Genomic DNA, 15,468 nt, shown 5'->3' on the forward strand with positions numbered 1-15,468 from the left:
TTAATATAAGGCTTACATAGGCACTGTCTGCTGCCTAATCCATTTATGTAAATACATATTTGCAAAATAAAATATGTTCAAATCAAATCAATATATATATTTTTGTATTTACTACCATTCTGCACAAAATTTTATTATATATTCAGATATCGAGAAGAGTCGAGACGAACGGAAGGGAGCATACATATAGGCCTAGATATGAATAAATACGTTTTGGAAAAAAAAAAACCTACATGTTTATCTTTAACACTGTAGGAAACCATTGAATCGTCTACTTAGTGTAATTTAGTAGATAACGACACCAGCTGGTAATTCTTTTTATAGGAACAAAAATAAAATTTTGAAAGAGTTAATATGCGATACATTTTGATTATCATGTATAGAATTAGTATTTTTCAAGCAAATTGATTTATATCTGATACATGAATCTAATGAAAGGAGACCCATTGTATGCATTGCATGTGAATGTATTTTTTTTTTAATGTTATTTAGCAAATATGTCAGTCTCCTAATGATTACTGACGGGAATATAACTATGAAATTATCAAGTACACGTGTGTTAGTACTTCAAGTGAGCACTCGTCGGTTTAAAGAATATCTGTCCGAAATATTTGTATAATAAAAACAGGACAGCATGTTTAAGTTAGAAGTAAAAAATATTGTAATTCCATATGGTTTTGTTAGGTGGTGATAAATATACCAAATGATTCAATATCTATCGCTGGTAAATACATGTACAAACATTCTAAAACTTAGAATAATTTCTGAAAATATTAGACACAAGGAAAACATTTTAATTAAGCTAGTTTTATATTTTTTTTCTTATGATCGATGCCGTTTATACATAATCATTTGTCACTGACGAGTCTGTACGTTGAGGTTTGCTACGTATAGATCGATAAGAAATAATTGACATTGTAGTTTTAATTCATCCGTATCTATTAAAGCAAAGTAGAGAATTGTACTGCGATTTATAAATACTGTAACAACCCCCTCTCCTCCATTCTTACTATATGAACATACATAATGGATTTAATAATTGATTCAGAATTTTTCACCCTTCTTCTCTCGTTTGAGATTTATACATGTACATGTATACAATAACAAATTAAATAATATATGAAAACATTTCAGTTAAAATTAAGGAAATTAAATAGAAAGCTAAAAAGTCAAGTGGTTTTGCTTCAAAAGCAGTTTTATGATGAATTTCCACATATGAAACAATTATAGCGGCAGATTTAAAAAAAAAAATAATTCAAAGACAATATAACATTCAGTACAGTCATCTATATAGGCATGCGCAACAGCTTTACCATGAGCAGTCAGACTGGGTACTTAAACAGTATGAATTTCATCAGGATAAAACAATATGCAAAATTGTAATGAGAAAGCATTGAATGAAAGCAGACACACTAAAACAGAAGTTTTGGATAGCCTCGGGATTTACCAATCAAAACATAGTAAAAATGCTCTCATAGGCCTTCCGATGTTCTTAGCCTAGTTTTTGTTCCATCCAACATGCCAAGCATAAAATAAACATGACAATCTAGCCCAGTCATGTCAAAGTAAGAGATCCATTTTGATATCAAAGTAAAGCCACCCAGACGTTTGCAGTTCTACAGTAGTCAAGAAATGCGCAAACAAATGGATGGATAGTTAAATCATTCAGAGATCGTCTGCATCCACACAAGTCAGACTTCCATATGCTGCACAAGGGCCTCAATGTTGGGCATTTCCTCCCTTAGTTTGGTCCACTGAGGCTTGGTCAGGGCCACTCCTTTCGTGGAGCGCTGGAAAGTCCGGTCCTCGGAATATTCCCGGATGTCGACGAACACTTCCTCCTGGTGCTGGTGCACGCTTACACGCCGTTTCCACGACAACGAAAACAGAATCTGACCTGATTAAAAACATAAGAAAACTATATAAAACCAAATCTGATTCTGAAGAATAAGTGTAAAATGTTAATAATTGAGCTGTTATATAGTAAGTTTTCAGAAATTCAATAATAGGTGCTGCTTTGAAAATAATTCTGCGAGGATCTTTGATTCATAAAAGTACATTGTACAGGTTGTTGTTCAATTGTTGACATGGTCGTGTTTAGCTCTATAATGCCCAACCCCCTTGACGTCACACACCCACATCAATACCTGGCTCGTCTTCTTCTTCCTCCTCCCCCTCTTCTTTCATCCTCTGATCTTTCCCCTTTGTTTTCGGTTCCTTAGATTTGGACTCTCTGGCAGCCATAATTTTCGTGGCCGCCTCGATCCCGTTTTGAATTGAACACAGCTCCCGCCATTGGAGTTTGTTCAGAGAAATTCCTCGTTTGGACGGCTTGGCGATATTAGATCCCTTAAGCAGGAAGAATTCCCTTAAACTGACGTAAATGTTGGTCTGATGTTTATAAACAGTAACACACAGCAGGTCAGTTAAATCAAACACGTTTTCATTCACCTCGTAGTCCCCGCCCTCAACACTCCCACAATCCTTTGCGGCGATGATACTACTCTCTGTCGACCTCCCAGTACGCTTGCGCGAAGAGGCTGGCGGGCTGCTGGCCTCGTTCTGGAAATTGAATTTGTCAGCCTTGGACAATCCATTGATTCCGAACACAATCTCATTGAGAGTTTCTGGATCCACGCCCCGGAGATGATTCTTGTAAACACACGAAGTCCAGAAACACTTGTAGTGGAACCAGCTAGTCCTACACCTCACAGGTTTATCAGGTCCTTGATCCGCCACGACCCCGAGCACTAAACAGCCCGAACCTATCTTAAATTTACACCCTTTACATTTTAAGGCCGAATCGCTCATATATTTTATGACGAAAGGTTTCACTATGAAGGGCATTTCTTCTTAAATCCAATCCATATCAAAACCCTAACATGTTGACATGCCAATCCTTAGATCGGGGCGCTTTGTTTGCCGATCTTTAAATGCCAATGAATAAACGCTTTGGGGAGGTAGATTTACACCGAATATATGTACCTACCGATAAGATTTCAATGAATTTAAAAATAATTCACTGTACTGCATTTTACACAAACGAGTAACACTGCAGTAAATATAATCAATAGCTGTAAGGATGTATTGCCGTTACGCCACAATTCCGTTGTTTAGATATGGTCAACCGTTTTATGAAAGTAAGCATATAGCGACTACAGATTATGTAGAAGTTTGATGATTATTTAAAAATATATATAAAATCTACATTTCAGATATGAATGTGTGCACAGAAGAGAAAAGGGAACATTCGCTACATGTTAAAGCAAGAGAAATTTAATATGAAAATCGTATGATAACTGTTGTCCTCAAATAATAAAGGGTAATGTGAAGTACGGACCAAAGTGGAATACACAGGACATTGACTAAGGTACTTACTACGGTAAATACCACTCAATATGCGATTTCGCCTCCAATATGGCCCTTTTACTAACATTAGGCATTTTCAATATTATACAAGTCCTAGTTAAATTATATTTAAATAAACGCAAATCACACAATTACGATGTAAAAGAATTTTACTTGACCATGCAGCATGATATAATTAGAATCTTCAGGTTTTGTTTGGAATAATACAGGAAAATAGATAGCATGCAATAACAAACTGAATAAATGACTATTTGAACGACTTTAAACCAAAGAATCCGACTGAAATCGTGTTCTTCTTGTAAACTCTAGATCTCTTCACTAACAATCTACATGTACCTACATTTTTTGCTGAAATATCAAGTGACTTAATTTATACACAGAGTTCTATGTAGTCTACTCATTTCTTGATGCAGGTTTCATGAATTCCTGATAAATCAGTGGTTACTGACATCATTACAAAATCAGTACTAAGGTATTGCGACAGGTACCTGTATCTATTTTTAGTAACAGGTACTTTCCGTTTAAACAGGCCACGGTTCATGCGATAAAATGAGAAAAGGCGCTATCATACCTCTTTTGAAATTTGTGTTTTGTCTTGTTTGACATCATTTAATGTGCATAATTATCCTCTACTACACTTTATCATAAAATATATTTGGCCATTTTAATGATATTTTTAAACATCGTCAAAACAAGGAAACCACAGAAAATAGAATAACAGGGAGGGATCACAGCGGTGGAAATTATACTTATCAGATTCACGAGTCATCATTTTACAATGGACGTTATTTATGTAAATAAAACTAAACACAAAAAAACAACGCTATACATCTAGTTACGATGGTTACGTACTGAAAACAATTTATTACCAACGTTTTCTTGGGGGTGAAATTTATATGTTTGGATAATAGCATTGTACGCGGACCTAGCCGGGGAGAGTGGTATGGAACCCCCCCCCCCCGCACACACACCCGAAACGAAAAACTCAAACTCAGTAAATTAAAACAGTAAAAGTACCAAAACTAGGGCTCGGATCTCCCACTTACAAACCAGACTTACCCCCGCTCCCCGGAAAAAAATATTGAATCCGCGCGTTGATCTCACTGAATCTGATTAACAAATCATCATCTCTATTTTAAATTAATTAGCAATAGGTAAATATATTTGTCTAAGATGAAACAATATATTTGAAATGAAATAGCTACAGTTTGAATAACTGCTGGTTAAAAACCACTCGTAAAACCTCCTCCACCCACCAACCTTCTCCATCCCGCACAGAATGAAGCAGTGTCATTCAGTCCCCTTACCCCGCCCATCAGTTATACTGCAGCTGACTTAATGACAGAGCTTCATCCTATGCAGAAAATAACAATCACGTATGTGCTGTCCTTGCTATACTCAAAGTCTGGTACAATTCAAAAGAATCTTTCTTTTTTTTCAATCGTTTGTTAAAACCAAGCACGTGTGTGCGCTTCCTTTATGTAAAGAAAAAAAATCTTATTACCACTGGTTTGAAAGCTTAAGAGTTTATTCTGGTTCACACATGTACCGGCATATTGTTTTTGAATGAATCATTTTTCCTTATATAATCATCACTTTCCTTTATAATTAACAAATTAACTCTCTTCAAAAAAGTTCTGATTTATAAAGACAATCAGATTGGACAGTTCTCATCTTTAACCAGAATTGACGAAAGTAAAAAACATGTCCAATTACTTTTACATTATACTATCAGACATTACTTCTTGCATCCTCAATTTTGAAAAATCATCAAGAGAAAATATTTTTGATGCATAAGTTTGATGTCCAATTAACAGGATTAATTTACATGATATAGAAAATCCATAGAGATGTTTAAAAATGTCAACAGTTCCAAGGATCAATGTTTTTTTTCACTTCTTGACTTCTGATGTTGTAAAAATTCAATTCATGTTTACCATATATATTTATTGATTTACTCAAATTCAAATTAACAAAGCAATAGAAAAAAAAAAATTAAAAAAATGGATTAACACGCTGACAAAATCCTCCATCTTTACAACTGATATAAAATAATTTACACTGTGAGTCGTTAACATTCGTTTATCTGTTATTTACATGTGAGAAATAAATTGTATACATGTGCTTAACTGTTGTGCTTACATGAACATACATGTATACAGTTGATATCACAGTTTGAAGGCACATTGAATTAACACAAACCATTTGAACACCATTTGTTTACACATAATATGCAGACAGCTTTGAGAAATATGTATAACACAACAATACATAGAGTTTTTAATATCAATAATATATAAACATATTTTTTCTAGGTTTACTCAAATTTATACATAGTTCACTCATTTATATGAATGTACATGTAAACAGTTTGTTTACATATAATACACACACACAGTTTGTTTACATATAATACACACACACAGTTTGTTTACATATAATACACACACACAGTTTGTTTACATATAATACACACACACAGTTTGTTTACATATAATACACACACACAGTTTGTTTACATATAATACACACACACAGTTTGTTTACATATAATACATACACACAGTTTGTTAACATATAATACACACACACAGTTTGTTTACATATAATACACACACACAATGTTTACATGTTATATTTGATTCTCTTCACTTTACCTGTGTGGTACTCAGCCACAAAGAGGTTGTCTCTGGTGTCCACACATAAACCAAATGGACTCTGTAAATGACAGTTGTCAATGTAGCGGAGGAACTGTCCGTCCTGATCCAGGATGTGGATACGGAGGTTGTAATAGTCTGCTGTCAGGATCCGACCCTGGCTGTCTGTTGTGATGCCGTATGGAATAAATGATCCCTTGGTAGTAGAGGGAGGACCAGTGTAGGTAAACCGGAGTTTCCCGGCCTGATTGACCACCACTACTGCACGGGCTCCATGGTCTGACACACAGATATCTAGGTTCCTGTTCTCACTAATGTATTTATAGTAAGGACCAGATGAATAGAGAGGTTGTCCTTTGTCGTTGTACTGAATACTTTGTTTCTCTGTGGAGCCAGAGTAACACACAACTTTTGTTTGTTTATCATCATCACTGTCCATGACAACCAGGAGGTCACCAGAGGAGGTACTACAGACACCGCGAGGTTCCCACCCCTGTAGTCTGATCACTGTCTGTATCTGTGTATTCTTCACTATGTTCACAGTTCTATCATGGTAATCAGTATAAACTAGATCCCCACTCCTTGTCACTGCTATGTCGTATGGTTTGTTCCCTGACTTGGTTTGGACTGACTTCACTAGTTCCTCCTGCAGGTTGTAGAGACTCATCATCTTATTATTACCACGCGTCCAGATTTCTTCATCACTGTGACAAGTAACACTGGATAGTGAATAGTGATACTGTGTCTGTATGGTGGAGATGATCCGTGGCTCATCAAGCAGTGGTTTGAGGGGAGAGGATCCAGCTTCTGAGGTTTCCATGGTGTAGCCATGTTCCTCTGTTGTAATGGAGAATGCTGACAGGGAACCAAATTGTTGGTAAAGTTGTTCTGGATTAATTTTCTGTGGGATAAAGTTTGGTAGAGAAAATGTGAGTTTTGGAGGCAATCTTCTGAATTCAGCATTCCTGGATTTGTAGGCAGAAACAAGGCTGACATCATTGGAGTCCAGTAACTTCTCTAGATCAGCAATGCTCTGTGTGATTTCAGAAATGGTGTGTGTGATTTCATCTTCCTGTCTGTTTAAGACAGCCAGGTGTTTGGCGTCCATTTCATCAAGATCAGATTTGAGTTTCTGTATAATGATGTCAATTTCTCTGTGCCAGACTTCTCCATGTTTGTCAATTGCTGTTGTCAATTTCTCTGAGTTTTTACTCAGATCAGCTTTCTGCACTGTTATTTTGTTTGCAATCTCTTGGTATTTGGGAGAAAGGGATTTAACAAGTTCTTGCAAATCTTTTTGTAGATTTTCTCTTTTCTTTTCATAGTTGGTATAAATGTCTACTAACTTATGATTTTTGTGACTTTCAGAGGAAACACAGTGGACACAAATAGGAATGTCACATTGTTCACAATGAAGCTCACATTGCTTGGGGGAATGTTTTGTGCAAATGGGATAATTTGGAGTAGATCCTCGGTCTTGGAACGGTACCACCTGATGTTTTTTGGATAAATCCAGCATATGTTCCCCAACACAAGCTTTGCAGAGATTGGTCTGACAGAAGTCACAGTGTAGTGGGGGGACAGGAGTATCACACACATCACAACGCACCACATCCTGGGCACTGTGTCGGGGGTCCATGGTCAATTCCTTTATGTATGGTGCAGGGAGGATTCTGAAAATAATGTATACATATCATAGGTTTCATTCATAATGGGACATGTTGTACAATTTTATCTATTTCAAATCTATTTTTTTTTTGGAAAATCCAAAATAAATTATTTTAATCAATTTTATATGTAATTAACAAATTATTCTTATCAAATGAAAAAAATGACAATAACAAACTGTCAATATAATTAAAAAGCAAAAGCTTTAATTAGAATTGTTATTTCTCTTTTTGTTTAATCAAACAATGCAGCAATAATTCTAATAAATTAAAACATACATGTATATTTACATGTTAACAGTTTAAAACAATTATTGAGCTGAATTTAGAAATTTTGATTAAAGTTTTATCAATTTGAAACTGATTTTTTCTATTATATTGTCTCTTCTTGATAAAACAGGTCGGGCCAGTAGGATCACCATTTGAGAACTGGACCGACCCCCTTTCAATATCAATAAATCAAAATATGGATGACATATATGGTGGGAAAGGGGGGGGAGTTGAATTCCATATTTCTGGTGTATGGTTCTGATCAATATCTAATATTGAAAACATCTTATGTTTCGTGTGTTGAAGTACAGCATTTTCACATACAAAATGTTTAAAATATGAAAACACTATATTTTTAGGACACAACTTGAAAGAACTGACTTCATTAAAATAATCTATCTTTACACTTATATATATTTTTTTTGGGGGGGGGGGGATGTATTGTTTCCAATTTCTTATATTCATTTAGTAATTTTCAAATAAACTTTACCGGTACTTTAAAATTGCAACATAGATTTATTTATCTAATTTAAAGCTGGTGAAAAACAAGAGGCCCATGAAACTTGACCATAACCTGAATAAAGACCTTGGACCTATTAAAAGAAGCTACATGTAAGTTATATTAGGGTGCTTTCCATTAAACTGGCATCGCCGGATTTGCTGGTGCTGCCTTCGTCGCCGATTGCTGGAACATGCGTCGCCAGCGAGCGATTGTGGCAACGCAATATACCATTGCCGATTAGAAAACAATATGGCGTCGAGGTTATCAATTCTACAAAACCAGTAATTTGTCCTACTACATTGAAATACATTAAAACTGCAAATAAACAAAATGTCTGGATCAAATTTTAAGATAAGTATCAGTTTTAAGCTGCAATTGTCATCGTTGGATCATTGTGACGTTGCCAACCCTTCCATTAACGTCCCCGTTTCCCAATAACGTCGCCGGCGAGGCAACGTGAATGGAAAGCGCCCAAAGTAAACCAATTGGGAATTATGAATTACCTACTTCAGTTGGAAGAATTGAGTATATATTGCTGATGCCTGTCAATTTATTTCTATAAAAAGTTAGATTCACAAACCTTGCACTAGACGGGTTTTATCGACATGGAACGGATGAAGTTTTGGAGATCAATTTGCTTGGAAGTAACGGGAAATCAAAACTTCCTCAAATGGTACACCTAGATAAAAAAATAATTCAACATCTGAGTAAGAAAAGAAAAGCTTCAAAACATTTTTTTATATATATATAATAATATTTTATAAATAATTACTTTCCATGGACATTTTTTTTAAATGCATTATTTTGTTAAAAATGTTTGTGATCTTATTAAACAGACAGCATTTACTTCAACCTGTAACGGGATGGGAGAAATAATGACGGACCAGACCGGGTTTCGAACCTGGGCCCCCTGAATCTCTAGTCAGGTGCTCTACCAACTGAGTTATCTGGCGCCGGTATTCGAACCGGTCTGACCGTCACATTCCTCCCCCCTTAAATGATCTTCGTCCCCGAAGATCACCCCAGGCTCTTCCCCTGGCAGGAGTTCACCTGTCAGTTCCAGGGGTTGGTCACGGCACCAAATGTAACGGGATGGGAGAAATAATGACGGACCAGACCGGGTTTCGAACCCGGGCCCCCTGAATCTCTAGTCAGGTGCTCTACCAACTGAGCTATCTGGCGCCGGTATTCGAACCGGTCTGACCGTCACAAACCAAATTAGTCAGTTTGAAAAGAATATACATACCCCATTAACAGCAAGACACAAAATTTACAGGAATATTACACTCATTACCCCCCCCCCCCCCAATTTAGATTCTAATCTTTCAAAACCTCGTGGAGTAATGGGGTTCAGCAATACATGTTGAAGTCATTCTTACTCTTAAAATTTAGGTATTTCGCCTCCTATAACCTAATCTCAGCGAGATTCGTCGAGACTGAAATTTTTTTGACGGACGTCTCTTCCGAAACGGAAGAGACGTCCGTCAAAAATTTTTCAGTCTCGACGAATCTCGCTGAGATTACCTATAACCCTACCGAAAGGAAATTCCTGAATCCACCCATGATCGATCCGACAGTTTACCTTGGCAGAATCGATTTCAACATGAGTTACCCAGTTTCAAACTAACTCAACATGCCTGTGTAAAGCATGCTTCGTTAATGATAAATTCTTATAATCGTTCTGATCAATTATTTTCTATGTACAAACCTCGGCTCGACAACTGTCAACAGTTTTCATCATGGCAGCAGGCGTTCCGATCTCATATGACCTCGAAGATTCCAGGCTCCGTGTCAATTCGCTCTCTGGTTGTTTCGGTCCTTAAAGTCGCGTCGTAGTAATTTTCTGTTCACGACATACTGTTATTATCAGGCAACTCATTTTCTGAAATTTACTTATTGGATTGAATATTGAATTACCATGAAGTTGAACCGGTATCAGGAGAAAACGTACCCGGGAGAAAACGTACCCAGGAGAAAACGTACCCAATCTCTAGGGTACGTTTTCTCCAGGAGAAAACGTACCCTATGAAAATCATAATTATACTACTTAATAGTTTTTAATACTTTTAAATACTATTTTGCATAATTATAAATATACAGAAATGTAAGAAATTCGTAGATAATCCATAGATAAATAAATTTAATACTTTATAATTTGGACATTTTAAATAATTTTCAAATGCTACTATAATGCATATTTCAATGCATAGATGTATAGAAATATATTCATTTTATGAATGATATCTTTATAATAATTGTAGCAACTTTTATTTTAGTGCAAAATAATGACCTGTCATAAAGTGTTATCAGTCTACTTCTTCTAATTATCCATTTATCGGTAGCCTGACCGATTCGAGTTTCTCTATGCGTGATCCCCTGATTTTAATTATAGTGATAATAAATTAAATACCTGAGGAGTTATTATTATGTAATATTATGTACTGCCTCCCCGCGCAGGAGGTAGAAATATTCACTCTCCACACATTATACATGTCAGTGGCGTCGGAAGCAAATTGACTGTTGAATATTACATCTCGTAGTAGTTTCCATATATATGAATCAAACAAATATTTAAAAGACTTGGACTTGGTTTTATTAAGCAACTTTGTTTTATAGATAATTTTCAAAAAAATGTTTTACAAAATGCGATATCGACTTCTTGAGATACTCGTCATTTAGTTCTCCAAATGAGATTGCAATAAAAACTAATTATTTAACAGTTTCGTTTATGGTGGATTAATTGTCGACTAATTAAACTGCTCAGGCCATGTTCGTGTATGTGTATGATACAAATTATTGTCTCAATAATTTAAGTACGTGACCATGGCGACTATGCATTTAAAAACTACAGCAACAAATGATACAAATGTTCATTGTATATTTTATTTTATTTCATTTAAGAATATCTATGAAAACCATTATTTATTATTTCCATAGGGTACGTTTTCTCTTGGAGAAAACGTACCCGGGTACGTTTTCTCCTGGAGAAAACGTACCCTATAAATTGGGTACGTTTTCTCCTGGGTACGTTTTCTCCAGCATTCGTTGACCCCCCCCCCCCCCCCCAAAAAAAAAAAACAAACTTTTTGCGCGTCTGTAAAATATTGCCATGAAAATATGAAAATGAAGAGTGAAATTGAATTTATAGATATACCATGCCAGCCCCCCTCCCGGATTAGGATATTTTGAAGATTTTGGGAAAGTTCCTTTTTTTTCTTTTCTTTTTGGACTAATCAAGATTTTTTTGATGAGTCTGCCCCCCCCCCTCCCCCCCAAACTCCCCAAATCGTTGCTACGTGCCTGAATTTATGACTGCAAAATGTTATGCAGGTCAATGAATTGATTTAAAAAATAATTACTTCCGTAATGTTTAATGTTTTAATCCATATTAGAATTATAACAGATTTACTTTTTTTTTTTTTCATTCAAATGACTATCATCATACTTTCTTCCCTAAAAATATGAAATAAATAAGTAAAAAAAATCAGATATCAAATAGAAAACTAAATAAATAAATTAAAAAAAATATATAAATATAAAAAATTCATCCTGTTTATTTATATATTTATAAAACGATTTCAGAACATGCCAAATCTTTTTAAAAAAAAAAGGCAGTCCTACGCATTGATATCGAAGCATTATAAACAAGCATTCTGAGAGTATTGCATAAGCAATACACGTCCCCTACCGGTTTGTATTATTCTGTGAAAGCTTCCAAGCACACAGCTATTTCAGAGCTATTGTAAAATGTAAACGAGATATCATGCTTTAATCAGAGAAAAAAGAACAGAATCAACAAGCATTCTGAGAGTATTGCATAAGCAATACACGTCCCCTACCGGTTTGTATTATTCTATGAAAGCTTCCTTGAGGAAATCAAAACTATATAGTTGATATAGAAATTAAATAGGAAATAGGTAAAATAATACTCCTTATTTCATCTCCTGTAATTTCGCCAAGTCTATTCTGTATTCGCTGGTAAATATTTGTGAAAACAATGCACTGTTATGCACACTATCATTTCTTACCGTCTTCTGTACCTCGAATCAAACCAAACAGTTAAACAGCCCAACCCGACAACGAACCAGATTCTAATAATAATACAAAAAAAACCCTGCAGATTAAATTTACAACAATGCTTGACACTATTTTATAGAATTTATTTGTTTGTTAGAAATGATAAAAGGAATGGTACAGGAAAAGGAATGGTACAAGTTACGCACGATATTATTACTGACTACATACTGACCTCGTTTATTCAGTTACACACCGAACCCGATAACGAACCCGAACATTAAAAAATTGGAATATAAAAAATTTATTTTCTCGAAAATATGTCAATCAGACGCTACAAAAATGTAAACTTGATCTGTAGATTGACATTTTGAAGCTGTTCAGCAAGTTTCATATTATTTCTCAAATGCATAAAGAAAAAAAGTGAGGAAAACTGAAGTGGGACAGACAGACGGACGGACTGACGGACGGACAGACAGACGGACGGACGGACGGACAGACGGACTGACGGACGCAGAGGAAAGCTATAGTCCCCTCCGGTGAAACCGGTAGGGGACTAATTAAAACTATAAAGTTGATATAGAAATTAAATACAAAATAGGTGAAGTAATACTCTTTATTTCATCTCCTGTAATTTCGCCAAGTCTATTCTGTATTCGCTGGTAAAAATTTGTGAAAACAATGCACTGTTATGCACAATCATTTCTTACCGTCTTCTGTACCCCGAATCAAACCAAACAGTTAAACAGCCCAACCCGACAACGAACCCGATTGTAATAATACCAAAAAAAAAAACCCTGCCGATTAAATTTACAACACAATGTTTAACACTATTTTACAGAATTTATTTTTTTGTTAGATATGATAAAAGGAATGGTACAAGTAACGCACGATATTATAACTGACTACATACTGGCCTCGTTTATTCAATACACTCCGAACCCGATAACGAACCCGAACATTAAAAAATTGGAATATAAAAAATTAATTTTCTCGAAAATATGTCAATCAGACGCTACAAAAGTGTAAACTTGATCTGTAGTTTGACATTTTGAAGCTTTTGAAGTGGGACAGACAGACGGACGGACCGACGGACAGACGGACGCAGAGAAAAGCTATAGTCCCCTCCGGTGAAAACCGGTAGGGGACTAATAAAGTGGGCATGAAACACAAAAATCAAATGTACATTGCCATGTCAATTCCTCAAAATTCAATTCTTTTTTTTCCTTCCATCCATATCGAGGTCTAAAACTGATCGAAAATTTTGTATTTCCCATTCAATTGACCCATAACTTCTTACCTCTTAATAAAATTACGAAAATGTCAAGGCTCTAAAAAGAGCAAGTGCATGATACATTAATTTAAAAAAAAAACCACCTGCAAATTCCCTGCTGCATATGTCTCCCTGATTTTTACTGGCAACTTCCTCATTATTTCTCGATCGGCATAATAATGTTGATTCCCCAGTGTAAGCGGGACAGTGATACTGATGTCAAAATAAGATAGAATCGCTTATATTTAAAGGAGTATGGTCGCGATTCTTGCGAAAAGATTTTTTGCTGATTTTAATATTTACAAAGCTTTCGTACGGCATGTCTAATAGTTAGCCAAAATGTGAGTGTTGGTCGTCGTGTAATATACGAGATACAGAGACCACAATTCTTCGTCATGTAAACAAAGCTTACGTCATGTTCTTGTTTACGTATTGAATGTTTAAGTAAAAATTCTTGTTTTAGACATGGTGATAAACGCTGAGAAAAATTTATTTATGCCTAAAACGAATTAGAAGAGGCATCTAGTTACTGGAAATAATCTATTTTTACCAACAATTTGTGGGGTGAAATTCATATGTACGCGGACCGAAAAGGGAAGGGTGGTCTGCCCCCCCCCCCCACCCGAATAACTCAAACTTAGTAAATTCGGTGTGTTCTCCGAACGCCTACTTCTCAATTAAAAATAGTAATTGGTCAAGGCAATTATGGGGCCCTCTAAGGGGACACAGGTAGACTTTACCTGTATATACTTTGGGACACAGGTAGACTTTACCTGTATATACTTTGGGACACAGTTAGACGACATTGTTTTATTTTTAATTTTAAAAAAATAAAAAGATGCAATAAATAGTGCTAATAGCTGCATGTACCTGACAAACTGTTATATTATTTTTCATTCAAGGAAACACAGGTAAAGTCTACCCGTGCCCCTTTGGAAGGCCCCATAATTGCCCAGTATAATTGAAAAATGATAATTGGGTAGTTGGCGTTCGGAGAATCAGCCGTAAATTCAAACAGTAAAATTACCAAAACTAAGCCTCGGATCTCCCAATTAGAAGCCAGACAAACCCCCACTTCCCGTAAAAAAAATATTGAATCCGCTCATGGATCTCACTGAATGCGTTTAACAAATCTTCATCTCTATTTTAAACAAGGGATGTTTGTGAAACACTTATCCTCCCCTCCCTCCCTTGGAAACATCCAAAAAGAAAATGAACGAAAACGGCAAATAATTGGAATTTTTCTAAGTCCAAGAGGCATAACTCTGTCGAAAATTGCACAATTGATCTGATATCGAACTTGAACAAGATATTATCATAATTACTTTGTATACCAAATTTCATATCAATATGTGCATCCTCTGCGAAGGAAATAAATGAAAACGGCAAATAAATAAAAAAAAATTCTACGTCCCTACAATTTTGATAAGGCTAGCATTGTCCATATAGGGATATTTATTAAAATCCTTGTTTTTATGCTTAATATGTGTAGGGACATAATTCTTTCGAAAATTGTTCAATCGTACCCAAAATCGAAGTTGACCTAAATATTATTATTATAAACCTGTTTATTTAATTTCATTTCAATATGTTCATCCTCTGTGAAGAAAATGAGTGGAAACTGCAAATAACTGGAATTTTTCTACGCCCAAGGGCCATAACTCTGTCGAAAATTGCTCGATCGTACTCAATATCGAACTTGACTTAGATATTAAT

General features: G+C 35.5%; 1 protein-coding gene across 1 annotated transcript; it reads right to left on the bottom strand.

Annotated features, from left to right (window-relative positions):
* Nucleotides 1–1,169: 1,169 nt before the first annotated feature.
* Nucleotides 1,170–10,277, bottom strand: LOC128186212 (uncharacterized). Its single transcript, XM_052856000.1, has 5 exons — nucleotides 10,174–10,277; nucleotides 9,046–9,144; nucleotides 6,087–7,699; nucleotides 2,148–2,765; nucleotides 1,170–1,897 (listed from the first exon to the last, which is right to left on the bottom strand). The coding sequence occupies exons 3-5, from the start codon at nucleotides 7,663–7,665 to the stop codon at nucleotides 1,692–1,694; spliced, it is 2,403 nt and encodes an 800-aa protein (XP_052711960.1). The 5' UTR covers nucleotides 7,666–7,699; nucleotides 9,046–9,144; nucleotides 10,174–10,277; the 3' UTR covers nucleotides 1,170–1,691.
* Between the last annotated feature and the right edge of the window lie 5,191 nt (nucleotides 10,278–15,468).

Source organism: Crassostrea angulata, chromosome 5 (assembly GCF_025612915.1).
Source record: "Crassostrea angulata isolate pt1a10 chromosome 5, ASM2561291v2, whole genome shotgun sequence".
Taxonomy (NCBI): Eukaryota; Metazoa; Mollusca; class Bivalvia; order Ostreida; family Ostreidae; genus Magallana; species Magallana angulata.

Excerpts from the sequence above, each read along its gene's own strand:
- LOC128186212 (XM_052856000.1), bottom strand. The coding sequence starts at position 7,665 with ATGGACCCCCGACACAGTGCCCAGGATGTGGTGCGTTGTGATGTGTGT. Across the intron at positions 2,766-6,086 it reads TGACAACTGTCATTTACAGA|GTTCGGGCTGTTTAGTGCTC; the intron begins GTCCATTTGGTT and ends AATTTAAGATAG. Across the intron at positions 1,898-2,147 it reads GGAAGAAGAAGACGAGCCAG|GTCAGATTCTGTTTTCGTTG; the intron begins GTATTGATGTGG and ends GTTTTTAATCAG.